At 30.8% G+C, this 13,882-nt stretch overlaps 1 protein-coding gene across 2 annotated transcripts in view; it reads left to right on the top strand.

Moving 5' to 3' along the window:
• LOC126855886 (proto-oncogene tyrosine-protein kinase receptor Ret) overlaps positions 1-13,882 on the top strand; it is a 51,229-nt gene that overhangs the window by 20,933 nt on the left and 16,414 nt on the right. For both annotated transcript variants that reach the window (XM_050603990.1, XM_050604074.1), the window contains 6 exons: positions 7,684-7,905; positions 8,046-8,167; positions 8,472-8,611; positions 9,844-10,090; positions 11,494-11,674; positions 11,793-11,890. In XM_050603990.1, the coding sequence (XP_050459947.1) occupies positions 7,684-7,905; positions 8,046-8,167; positions 8,472-8,611; positions 9,844-10,090; positions 11,494-11,674; positions 11,793-11,890 (1,010 nt within the window). The remainder of the gene's footprint in view (positions 1-7,683; positions 7,906-8,045; positions 8,168-8,471; positions 8,612-9,843; positions 10,091-11,493; positions 11,675-11,792; positions 11,891-13,882) is intronic.

Here is a 13,882-nt window from a genome sequence, read left to right on the forward strand (position 1 = left end):
TGTTCGGGATACAAGAGGCAAGAAGGGTCTCTCGAGATCGAAAAACGGGGGCCACGCGGTGCGTTATATGGCTGCTCATATCGTGTTCACGGTCTCTGTTTTCGGGAATTGTAACTCGATGTGCAAATACAGGGTTTCTACCTGTAACGATCCCGTGTATACGTGCGTACGTGCGTATCGCCCGCATGAAGTACACATTACATCGATCGGCTGGGACAGATTCTCGTGTCCGTTTCTCTATATCTCTACTACATTATGTGCAAGCCGGCTACACCGATTCGATATCCAACTTCGACATGTTGCAATTACTTACAGCTATCGAACTTCGCGAAGTCGGCTTGTACCAGTCATTAGCCGGAGATTAACAGATAACGTGCCGCTGAAATTCGCGTACAGGGACTTAATACTGTTTGACCTGTTAATTCTAAGTTTGATTATAGCATAAATTAACACCTCAACGGTGATCGATATTTCTTAGATAATTTACTTTTCAATTTATTTGTCAAAGTATTTTTGAAAAGTATTTTTTTATTTAATCAAAAAACTTTATTTAAATATACATATAATAAGATTTACTTTTATTATATTAATATTATTATAATTAATAAAAGAATTATTTTTAATATGAATATATAAATAATATATGTATTTAATTATAAAAAATGCAAATTAATTTTTTTTCTTAGAACAAAATTAGTAATCCCTTTATTTATGAAGCCTATAACACAAAATTAAGATAGATGATAGTGCATCTTTATAGGCGCTCTTGTTTCATTGTTGTGGTATTTATTGTGGCATCTTTATAGCGACACCTGATAAGAGCAATAAGACAGTAAAGAAGATGAAGTGCGCAAACCTTAAGATGTCTTTCACGGGATATACACAATAGAGCGAGGTGCTTGAGTGAGATACAAGAGAAGATAGTATTTGTCCCGCTGTGTTTCATATGAAAGCAAAAAGATTTATTTCTCAAAAATATTATCTATTAAATAAAAATTTTTCGTAAAATAATATTATATTATTATTATATAAATAATATATTAATATTAAATTTAAATTATAATCACATACACATTATATTCTAGTTTTATATAATAAACGTTATAAAAAAAATCATGTTCTTAATAATTCTTCACAGTTTCAATATATTAAGATAAATAAAGAAAAAATTATCTTTTCAAGTTTCTTCCTTTTTTTTCAATTAAATTTATTTTTAAACTTTTCTATATTTTTCTTAATTTCTAAAAACGTAAATTATATATCATAAAGTCATGACACACATACACACAAATTTTAGATTCTCATAATTAATAATATGAATCTATAAAAATTTTTAGGGGAAAATAATTGCGTCAATTATATTAAATTCCTGAAAGAAACAAACAAAATATTTTATTATTCAAATCAATAAGAATAAATGATTGCGCTGTAGACATCAACACGTAATATATATTTCATGAGTCTATAAAATCATATGAACAAATTGACGTTTAACATACATCTCTTTAATGCTATGATGATAAAATGTCGTAGTGAAGAAAATCCTATAAGCAGTATAAGCCGAGCTCATCCGTTGCTTTCGACGCTCGGTGTCGAAAGCCTTAAACGCTCCCGTCTCGTGAGTCATATTGACAACCTAGCACTTAAGAATATGACCGCCGCCCTTCTTTTCTGAGCGAAAACTCTTTTAAGAATAAAAAGTCTTCCACGGATATGATCAGTTTTTCTTATGCTATGATGACATATCATCGTAGACGCCTTAAAGCCAGTATAATTTAAGACATAGGTATCATCAGATGTTATTAATGCGCAAAGTTTCATAATATAACTTTGATATAGCAAAAGTTTGATAATGTATTTGCTCTCGAATTTCGATATAATAACTCTTGAAGTGAAAAACTTGATATCGTATCTCATTGTTACATGTATAAAAAATATATTAAATAAGAAAATATATATATATATATATATATATATATATATATATTTAAAAATTACATATATTAAAAAATTAAATACATATATTAAAAAATTTGTTAATTTTTAAAAAATAGCTATATGATATAAATCATGTTGCATTTCTCTCTTTGAAATATTACGTTTTTTGCAAGTCTTAAAATTTCCAATTGCTTCAATTCAAAGGCCATAAATATTATAAATATTTCGCTGTCTCTCTCTTACTTAAGCTTCTTACTCTACCATTTGTACAATAGAATGAAATTGCGATCATTCCAGCAGAACAGCTTGCGTAGCGATATACGTAATTCATTTCTAATCCCTGATGAAAGTCAGGTGGATCTCGGTTTTCCGGAACGGGAACGGGCGTGTGGCGAGACAGACGGCGCCATGGACACGTCGGATAAAATGGGTTAATAAACGACTCGTGGCATCGTTTGTGTCGGGGCAGGCTCGAAAATGCGGAATAAACAATTCCAGGCATTTTCGTGGAGAATCCCTAAGATTAACGTTCCGACGTCGCACTAATAAAGCAGGGTTACAGAAGGTCGTTAGACAGACGGTAGAAATACGCGCATCTACTTCACCTACTAGACACGAGGGCCCTTTTATTTTCATTGCTACCTCGAAAAATTACGCCGCCGTCAATGCTATTTTTACGACCCTTCGAAACTATGTTCGCTTTATTTAAAAGGCGAGAGCCATTAAAAGTGTTCTAACTAAATTTAAACATTCCCGAATATTACTTTATTACAAGTAACTAATAAAATAGTATTAGATAAAATTATCATTATATCAAATTAATTTATGAAGCTAATAGAAAGCGTGACAAAAAGATTTGTAAAATTTAAAGAGAAATCGTAGTTATATAATGCTATTTGCTGTACGGCATTAAAATAAAATGACATTTGTGATAAAAGCCCCTTTTTAAGTGTTATCCGTGTGAATAGATCTTAACGACCACATTGAAATGCAAATTATCACCCTTAGCTCGCCCAATATTACCAGAAAATGTTAAATCGATCGATTGGACATGGAGAAATGTGGCCTCCGAAGTTCTGTTCATTAAATTCTGTTCCACTATATTACAGGTGAAATCTATTACGAAATGTCCAGCGCGATTAGGGCTGAATGCGATGTATCAAATGCGACATTATACTTATGCGATAACATCTAGTTATTAATAACCATTTATCAAAGTGGCTTATTTCGTATCACTGATTCCTCAAGACCCGAAGCTGATTTACGACTCGCATAAGCGCAAATCGAATCCATTCATCGCCGGAATGACCGTACGCAAAATTCCAGCGGTATTCTCGGCAGGAATCGCTTTATTCAAACTATGTATATGTAAAACCCGCATTTTTAACAGGCTTGTAAATCGCAACAAGCAAAATCAATATATATATATATATATATATATATATATATATATATATATATATATATAACCAATATAATAAGTCTGACATCGTTTTTATTTTAATGAAATGAAAAATTTGTGTTGCATTTTTAATTTATATTTTGTAACTTATTATTATCTCTTTTCTTTTATTCATTTATTATATACCTTTATATATGCACACACGCACAGGTAACAATATTAATTTTTTAATTTTATTATATTAATTTTATTAACTTTTATTATTTTAATATTAATTTTATTTATTAAAAATTATTATTTCATTATAATGTAAATGTATTGTCCAAGTTTCAATCAAGAGGCCTGATATTCGGCGCCATGAGTTTAATTATACGAAAAGACACAGAGGGAAGGAGACGTCTGCAAGACGTATGCCTTGGCGGCGTTATCTGTTTCTGAATATGCAAACGCTACTTCGTGCGCCGCTTAACACATGAAGAACTCCCCTACAGTTGATCGCACTTCGGATACCGTACCTGCACCGGGTGTATTTAAATGCATGTGCAACGTTAGAACGTGTTTTACGGTACAGTGGGATTTATTGAGCGATAAAGTACTGTAATACAGTATCCAAAATGCACGAATATCTTGAAGAACTTTTTTTTACAATATTTTTTTTTTTTAAGAAACTTTTCTTTAAATTTTTATTATCTTTAATATTATTATATATTTTTTGTTAGACTTTAGAAATTTATGTGATTTTACTGATCGTAGATCGCCAGATATATATAATATATTTAACAATATTTATCTAATTAGAAATTTTAAAAATTCCTTTATGATTATTACATATAATAAAGTCATATACATATATAAAATTGCATAGAGTTCTTACATTATTGATTTTCATTAAAGTTATCTATATCTTGTAAGGAGAATGGCCAATTTCATTCTGCAGCTTAGAAGAGAACATAATGAAGAAAATGTTCTACATGGGAACATAGAACATTTATTCTTTTATCCTCGAGTCGCAGAATTAATTGTCCTCATTCATTATATGGGGATAAGAAATTATTATTCAAATTAAGGACCAACACTGAATATATCTTATAGGCAATATAGTAGGAAGAGAAGAGAACATTCAAACATATGCTAATCTAAACACATTGCTTACACGATAAATTTACATGTGAAGATATATTAAATATGAGCACGTGTAAAGAAATCGACTACTGTTTAGAGAGAACTTTTCAAATATTATTTTGCTTGCTTTTTAACATTCAATATTAAATATTTTGAAAATAAAACTGCAATGTATACCTAAAGTTTTAAGAAATTTATACATTCTAAAGAATATTATAAATTAAAATGAAAAAAGAAGGAGAGTTTTATAGAAAAAGGTAAGTACAGAATTTTAAAAAATTAAAAATTTAAATTTATCTACTTTAATTTAAAAGTATAAGACTTTGTTATTTAATTATTTCGCAATAGCTTACTTTATGAAATACTTTTTCTGAATAAATTCTGGCTTGAAAATTATTTTGATTCAATATTCTAATCGGAAAAAAAACTTCCTCAAAATATCAAAAAATTTTTCATTAAAAATATGCTGTCGTTTTAGTGCATCGTTTACTGTCGGTATGCATTAAAAAGCTACCTTTCGAAGGCGGTACATGTCGAGGAACTTGCGTGGGAGGAAGGGTGGATTGTAAAAGTGCTCGTAATCGTTTCGTCTGTATCAGGCCGCACACGCGATCCGCGGATTAAAATTAACAGCCGCTCAGCATATATTGATTGCACGCTCACCTTGACACCGAACGGGAGGTTTGTTCCTTTACCGACGACGTTGGCCGCACGCGAAGGTTCCGAGGAGAAAACTTCGATAACACCCTCCCTTTCTCGGCATTGAATCTCTCTCTGTAAATACTGAAATTAAATGCCATCTTTCATCGAAGAATTGGATCGTTGTCTCAGCATTTAACGCGACCTTGTAGCGAGCACTTTGCGGAAATTAAACCGAAAATCAAATCTGACTATGAGCTTCGGATTGCGACAATTTTTTAATAATGCTTTAATTTATCTCAATTTGGATGAAGAAAAAACTAAGTATGTTCAACATTATATTATTATATCAAGAAATGTGGCTAAAAAGATATGATGAAATTCTTCTTATAAATGTATTTAAGAGAGAATTTTTGCAAAACATTTTAAATTGAGAGTATTAAATAATGTTACAAAAAATAATATTTGTTTTATTATGCAACATATTTTATATATTTTTTACATTCTTCTTTTATATTATAGTAGAATCCTGTTCGCTTTGTAAAATGTAAAGACTTATTTCTTAAATCTCTTGAGTTTAGTCAACAGTTGTACTTAAGTAATATCATTCAGAGAACGACAAAATATCTCAGACCGCTCCTAATACCTAATATCAAATCGATACAGACTCTATCGTCAAATATACTATCAACAAATGTCTATTCTTCTCGAAATTGGAAACATTCATTGAATAAAAAAGAGATTATATAAAAAGAGATTATATTCAACTATAAGAAAGTACTAGAATGAAAGTATTAGAACAATTTCTGTAGTTCTCTATACTAACCAAATACACTTACCTATAATTATTTTTGTTATTCTGAAATTATATGTTTATTTTTAACACTTGCTTTGTATGATATATATATATATATATTGTACAAACATTATTATAGATGAATATTTTTTGATTAAGTAAAAACAATATTAAGTAATAACAATATTTATTATTATTATTATATTTGTTTTTTTTTTACATTTTTTATATAGTCTATTTTTCTAAAATACATTCTACAATAGATTCGGGTTCAATTTTTTACTGGAATAAAGTGCATAAATTTTTACATTCATATTTCTCTAAAATTTATACGCCCTAAGATTGAACTTTTGGATCGCTTTCGAAACAAATGGCTTTCATTGTATTTTCCTGTATCTCAGATCTGAAATTGTGGGTAAAAAGAATTTTCCTTATCTCGCGTCTCTTATCGCTATATATAATTTATAGCGTATGACAGAAAGAGTATGAGAGGAAGAATCCCATGACATAATTTATTCGTCGGACGTGGCGATCGCGAGAGCGCGTTTAAAGTAAGCTCAAACGTGAAAGCCGCCAGACGATCGGCTTCGACGTATATATCGTATGCCTTGCGCCAGACGGCCTTTAGATCGTCTCGTGGTATATTTTATTCAATGGAACACATTTTTGCGGCTGAACACGTTCTAGCCTTTCGAAAATGTAGTACTTGCATGCGTATACTGGAGTTCTTATGCCAGGAAAGCTTGCAGAAAGAATCCTTGTGGTATCATGAATGAACGAAGATATGCAATCGGTCCTCTTTCTTCCAGGAAATTGGTTTCGTAATATTTCAGTTGAAGAGACAAAAGGGACAAAAAACTGTTGTTTCAATATTCGCCTTTCGGCAAAAATGCAATTTTTCTTGCTGTTATGAAATATGCATCAGGAAGATAGACTTTTCTGTATACGATATAATTTATCTCTGCATACAAAACGACAAAATTGGAATCAGATTCTGGTAGACGGTGGCTTTCGTTTATTTAAACATTAAGCGAGATTTCGTAGCACGATCGAATTTCCATTAAGCCACAAATTTTATTCTCATGTTATATTCTCTTTATTTCATGCAACATTAAGTAAACTTGGTCGCGTATGAAATTTGTAATGCTCTAATAATGTTATAATGAAGTTATTTGTAAAAAACAATATCTTACTAGTGCAATATTTCGTACAATAATTTGTGCTTTTTGTGACAAAAAAAAAGAAAATATTGCAAACTTTGTTTTTAGAAAGGCAAAGCCAGAAAAGAAATTCTAATAAAACCAGTAGTCACGCAATAATTAATACTGAAATAAAAGTCATTTTTATTTTTAATTTTCCTGTTGTCTCGCAGTTTTGTTGCTTCTGTACTATACCTGTAACTTTTAAAGCGATAACGATGGTAAACAGCCACGAATTATGTACGTGATATTCTCTTGCACCAAGTAATTACGACGCATGCTCGCAAAATCTTCAGCAAAATCGACGAAACTAGAGTTATTATAACACTATATACGTGCCATTACTATCACCCCCAATTTCCCGAAATTTCAGCCATGTCCTCCCACGTTTCCGGCAAGCCATTGAGTTCGTTTCGCAGAGAATTTATGAGCACAGAGCCATTGTTCTTGAGCGTGACAATTCTCAAGAAAACGACATCCGATTGTCAGCCTAAGGTGCAATCCGAAAATTCTGCCCAGAAAAATTGCAGAAAAAGAGACTAGCGACAAAAGAAACGGATAAATGTATTTTTCTTTTTGTATTTCAGGACTCTATTTCCCGCAATCGAATCTCACTCTAAGGTTTCCGTACTTGGTTCAATACGGCACAAAGGTTGTACCGGAGGTCAAATTAATTAATCTTAGGACGCTTCGGAATGATTCCACTATACCGCAAGATGTGAAGTATCAGATCATCAGGTTGCAGGAGAAGTTTGCAATCTACCAGAAAAACACGAGCCAGATTGTGTTGCAGAATCTTCCGCAAAATGGTAGGTATATTTCTACTTTTCCCATAATATGTTATTATGTAACAAAAATTTATTTAAATATAATATATATACATATAATATTGCAAGATATTTATATATTTAAGCTTAACTAAAATTATATTATTTTTTTAATGAATAAGGAACTCTCGGTACTATTATCGTCAAAGCGAGCGAGAAAGGTTTCAGCGAAGCGTTACTCAAAATAAAAGTGCAACCAGTACCGATAATGGGAGAAACTATCAATTGTACGGAATACATGCAGGTAATATATTGCCATAAATTTTTCTTTTCTTCTGAATATTCACAAGTGCTATGCACTTGACCCATTAACCGTTGCAATCGTTATTTAAAATTCATATTGTATGCATAAATAATTAAAACTGACCCACATAATGAAAACATTGCATAATTATTTATTTCGCTATAATCGATAAATATAAAAACGTTATAAGTAGCCATGGAAATTTGCTCGATTATTTATATTACATGAAACATTAAGATAAGTGTTCATTGATGGGTTAAAGTATATTTCATCGAAATGCAATCCAAGGTTTTGAATGTTGCAGGACATGTGCTTCTGGAACACATCGAACTACAAGATTTATGAGAATCAACCAGTCACAATGATTGGCACGTTTGGCCCGGAAGCGTACAGCTATATGTGTTCCAACTTTAGCGTCACCAGATATGAATTATCAAATGGCAAGTATCTACCGTGACATCTTAATCCTTTTAAATTTAGTTTCAAAGCCACGCAGTTATTTTATTTATTATCATTATAATTTGAATTTTAAAAATCAATTTATCTATAAATTCTAAACAAATTTCCGAAATGTATCTCTAGCTTGTGAAAAATTGAGATGCTTAATTTTTCTCGTATTTAAAATCTTCATTTTTGTTAATTGATATGGTCTCCGTGAATCGTATTGTCGCTCTAGTGATATTCGTTAAATCGTGCTCCTATTTACAAGAGATAAATCCCTCCAAGGATCGAACATTTTTCACTGACAAAGCCAGAACAACAACGAAAAGAGGTGATTGATTGGGATCATTCGACGTAAAATACGAATAAATCTTGTTGCTGCTGCGCGTGGTAGCTAAAGCTGCCGTTAGATCTGTTCAAACTGTCATCGTTAAAATTCGCTGAAGACGTCATTATCGTCAGTGACATAATACGTAGCAACGCAAATCTGCAATCCTCTTTGTGTGCGATGAATCATATATCTTTTCAGCGACGGTTTGAAATTTTATTTTTCCGCCGTTGAATAGAAGTTGCCGAAAAAATGTAGCATCATATTTCAAATGCGACGTTTTCGCAAAAAGAGTTTAATCTAGCAATAATAGAAGAAAAAAAGAGAGGGAAATATTACTATTAAATTTTTATATAAAAACAAAAATAGCTTATATTAAAATATTAAACTAAACTTTTTAAAATTATACATTATATTTAGAGATCTTTTGACATTATTATTATGCAACATCAATAATAATAATATTAATATTTAGATAATTTTATAAAAGTGTAATCTCTTTTTTATATTAGAGATATATAATTATTTATTATTATATATTGAGATTATATAGATTTAATATTATATATAGATTATATAGAGTATGTAGATTATATATAGATTTAATATTAAAATAACATATGTATATATATATAAAAGAGCAGTATGTTATGAAAGGGTTATTCTTTTCCATTGTGTATTAATCTGATCCACTAATAAATTTTGCGCCTTTGTTCAACGCCTCTTTCCCAGAATTCCTTCGATTATGTTAATTTATGCTAATTGTATACATATATTATGCTAATTATGTACATTCGATTAATACTATCTACTTTTGAAGAATGTAACTGTTATATAACATGTAATACTAACTTCATAGTATGCTGCAGAAATAATAAGATGAGATTTATTTTTATCTTTTAGGAAGCGATTATTTTTATATAGATGGTAATAAGTTGTTCGCGAACGCGTCGTTGGACCGAGATATTATCGGTCCTCCAGGAGGACCTGGACCTCGCATTCAGATCGAAGTGAGATGCGTTGTTTGGGAAAATACCGGGATGCAGCACGTGCAGACAAACGTTCTTACTATCGATATCCTGGATCAAGACGACAATCCTCCCACAGCGCAAGGCAAAACTTCCATCGCTATAACGCTTTCGGACTTTCCCGAGGTAAGTTTGCAGTATCAAAGTGCAAAATCGAGCTAATGGTGTAAATTAATGCTCGCTACAGTAATTTCAAGTAACTCGGATTAACTCCAATTAACTTTCTAATACTAAGGATACTCGCAGATCACTTAAGCATAAGGACATTGTTAATCTGTATTAAAATTTTAACCGATCTATATCTTAATTAGTTACACCCTAATCTTGTGAATCCTCTGATATTTATTTTATTTTATTTTATTTTATTTTTTTTTTTTTTTGAGAAAATTAAATTATAATTATATTAAACTTTAAATAATGTTCATGTAAAATTAATTATAATTAAGAAGTCAAAAAATAATAAGACATCCTGTCTAAATTTATTTTTTCTTAAAATATTAAAAATAAAATATATAAGCAAAAAAATCATTGAATAAAAAAATCTTTATTAAAAAAAATATTTTTTTTTCATTTAATTATTGATAGGAAAACAAAGATTCAAATTTTTTACTAAGATATTTTTGTACAAATAATTCCAAGTGTCTATTTTTTTGCCTAGCATATTCAACGTTTTGTAGTATTCTGTTTAGCAAATTTTAGTGTTTCTTCATGAATAAATCTTGTTTTTTAACCGCGACGTCGCGAAACGTCGAAAACAAGACTTAATCAAGCGCTCATTGTTCGCGTAATTACGTTGTTTTGCGAGCGATGCACATAATAAAAAGGAAACGCCAAATACGATGGGCACTATAAAAGACATGCGAGAATGATGAGATATAGGAGAGAAACAGCCTTTGGAAATGATCCTGATTAAACCCCCGGGGTGTCTCTCTCTCTCTCGAATGTTCGTCAAACTGCCTTTCTCTTTTCCCACTTTTTGTCTTTACCAAACATCTCTTTTTGCTCCTTTTTTAGTCGTCACTTTTCGTTCATTTCCTCACTTTTATGAAGAAACGAGTGTTAGGTTTGGATGCTGTGAAATACGTGAAGAGTTCCTACGAACGTAATTGAACACTTTAATGGGTGAAGTTTGATCGGTTAATCGAAATCCAACGTGCTTTGCTGAGTGCAGTGAAAATACTTAAAACTGTTATCGAAAAAATCAAGCACTGTTAAAAACTGTAGAAAGTAATTACATTGAAAATATTTTTTTTTGAAATTTTGAAAATATTTTTACTTGCGAAATCTTGTTAGAATATATTAAAATTGAAGTGTATTGTACATTAATCAGTGGTAACAGTGAGCAAATAAATAAAAGTAAAAATAAACTAAAAAAGAAAATGATTGGAAAAATAAAGATAATAATAGGAAAATAATAATGTAGATATTAAAAATATATAAAAACAATTAAATTAATATCAAATTATATAAATTATATAATAAATAAATTTTTTGCGTTTTAATGAGAAATAAACATTTTTCTGCAATAGGGCCGTAAATTGATAGATGAGAACCACATGATTTTGACGGACGCGGACGCGGTTACTAGCAATCAGTACAGCATTCGCCTAATTGGCGATACCTCTCAAGCTTTGAACATCACTTATGATACTTTGATGATCCAGCATCCTCGACACTCGGATCGAGCGCCTTACACCGCCATTGTTCCAAGTAAGTACCGTGCATTCGTCCAATGTTGCCTTCATTTCGCATTTTAATTCATTTTTGATAAATGTTTGCGCGTATATCTTCCATACTCGTGATTGCAAATTTATCTTACATTTTCCAGGAATCCACGCCAGGAAGACACTGCTACCGGAATCGCCGTATCACGTAGTCCTTCAGGTTACAGATGAATCGCTTCTCAAAGGATACGGAGCGAATTCGGTAAGTCAGTATCGATTCTACGTCGTCAACACTCATTGGCAAACTACTTGATACATTCGCTTCATTTGCAAAAGTGTCAAAGGACAATGGCCAAGTAACTTAAGTGTCGATTTTGAGCAAAATAGCACACGGTAGAGTTTCTTAACAACGACAAAGTTTCTTAACTGTCCTTTCCACTTTAGAGATCAGAGAATTTTAAAACACCTCCATTTACAATTTTTTAATTATGAACAGTTTGAATTAATTTTCTATTTTGCTTCTTTATGCTAAATTGATTAAAATATCAAGAATTTTTTATAAATGATAATAAGTAAAAAAAATTCCACTATTTTATTCTAAAGAAAAAAAAAATGATATTTATTGTCTGTCTATCTCTATTTATTGTCTAAAATATTGACTTTTTGAAAATTGATTAAGATACATAAAAAAAAATCAAATCAGTGCTTTTCGTAATGCACTGGCGATTTATCGAAATGAACAAACAACGTACAAGCAGTATGGTGTGCTGGAAATCCGTTGTCCGATGAAAAAAATTCACCCCGATCGCGATAAATTTCGCAATATCGGCAAAGCCGGCCGATATCTCACCACCGTATGTCATTTACGAACTGCACGGGTAAAACTCGAGGCAAAAATGCGCCATACTGATCCCATAACTTGCGAAAAGTGCATGGTCAAATATATGAAAAGAATCATATGATAAGACACCAATTATATCAGAGAACTAAATCTCTCTGAGGTAGAACCCTTATTAAATATTTACTCTTATTAAAGATCATTCTCATTCATAGTCAACAAATATAAATAATTTTAATAATTATACGATTATATCAGATTAATTATTCTTACAAAGTAAAATTCAGCCATGAGAAGAAAAATATATAATAATATTAATTAAATAATTATTAATTCTTTTCAAAGATCTCTTATTCAGTTAACAGTGCTTATCAATTTCTCGCTTCTCATTAATTATGAATTAAATGCAGCAAATTCTCAAAAGTATTCCATATTTCGATAAATGCAAACGTTCTCTTAAATGCAAATTTCCTCTCATTTATGTCCGGTTCACCTGCCATCGGCACGAAACGAAATTGACCCGGACTTGTATCGAGGAAGTCGAAAGATAAGCGACTCATTAGTCGCCATTAGTCGTCTACCTTGCATCCCTAATCGCGCGTTTCGCGGTATAATCGGAGATCATTAAACAATTAGGTGGTGAAATCTCGCCTTGTTAGAGGTTCTTGGGCGCGGCATTGATTTCGTGGAGGCGGTTAATCGCAGATTAAATACCACGTCCACCGTCTGAGAGTGGCGCGTGGGTGAAGTCACTTATTATCAAGCTTTGTTTCAAATAATGCAATTCTCATTAAAACGCAGCTTTCAATGTTTTTCTTATCGGAACACCGATCTTTCTTAGGATACCGGATATTTTTCATCTCTGGAGAAAAAAAAAGTGGTTTAATCATTTGAATTAATTTGGTTAACCGCTCAATGTGTGATAAAAGAAACTACAAAAATTGCGATATAAAACATATTATAATATGTAGAATAAAGGTCATGCATCGTTTCGTATATATATATATATATATATATATATATATATATATATATATATATATATATATTGCAGAACGCAGTTTCCAAATATTTTATTCACCGTTTACGTGATAGAAATGTCTATCAGCAAAATTTATAGCTAATATGTATATAGGGTGTATAATAATATATATATCTTTCTTTTAAGAGAAAAGCTTTTTATTTTCTTGATGAATTTTAAAGCAAAATATGTCAAAGTTTTTTTCTCTTCTTTAACTGATTTAATTGCAAGATTTTTTATTTAATAATAAAAAAGTATCAAGATACATTCGATGTGCTTATAAAATAAAATTTCTATTCCCAAATTTATGTAAAAAGTAAATATTAATCGCAATAATTTGCCATAAAAATATTCAACGTTAAATATTAAAAAATTACATTTAATTTTTGTTAAAA

Source organism: Cataglyphis hispanica, chromosome 1 (assembly GCF_021464435.1).
Source record: "Cataglyphis hispanica isolate Lineage 1 chromosome 1, ULB_Chis1_1.0, whole genome shotgun sequence".
In the NCBI taxonomy this organism is placed as follows: Eukaryota; Metazoa; Arthropoda; class Insecta; order Hymenoptera; family Formicidae; genus Cataglyphis; species Cataglyphis hispanica.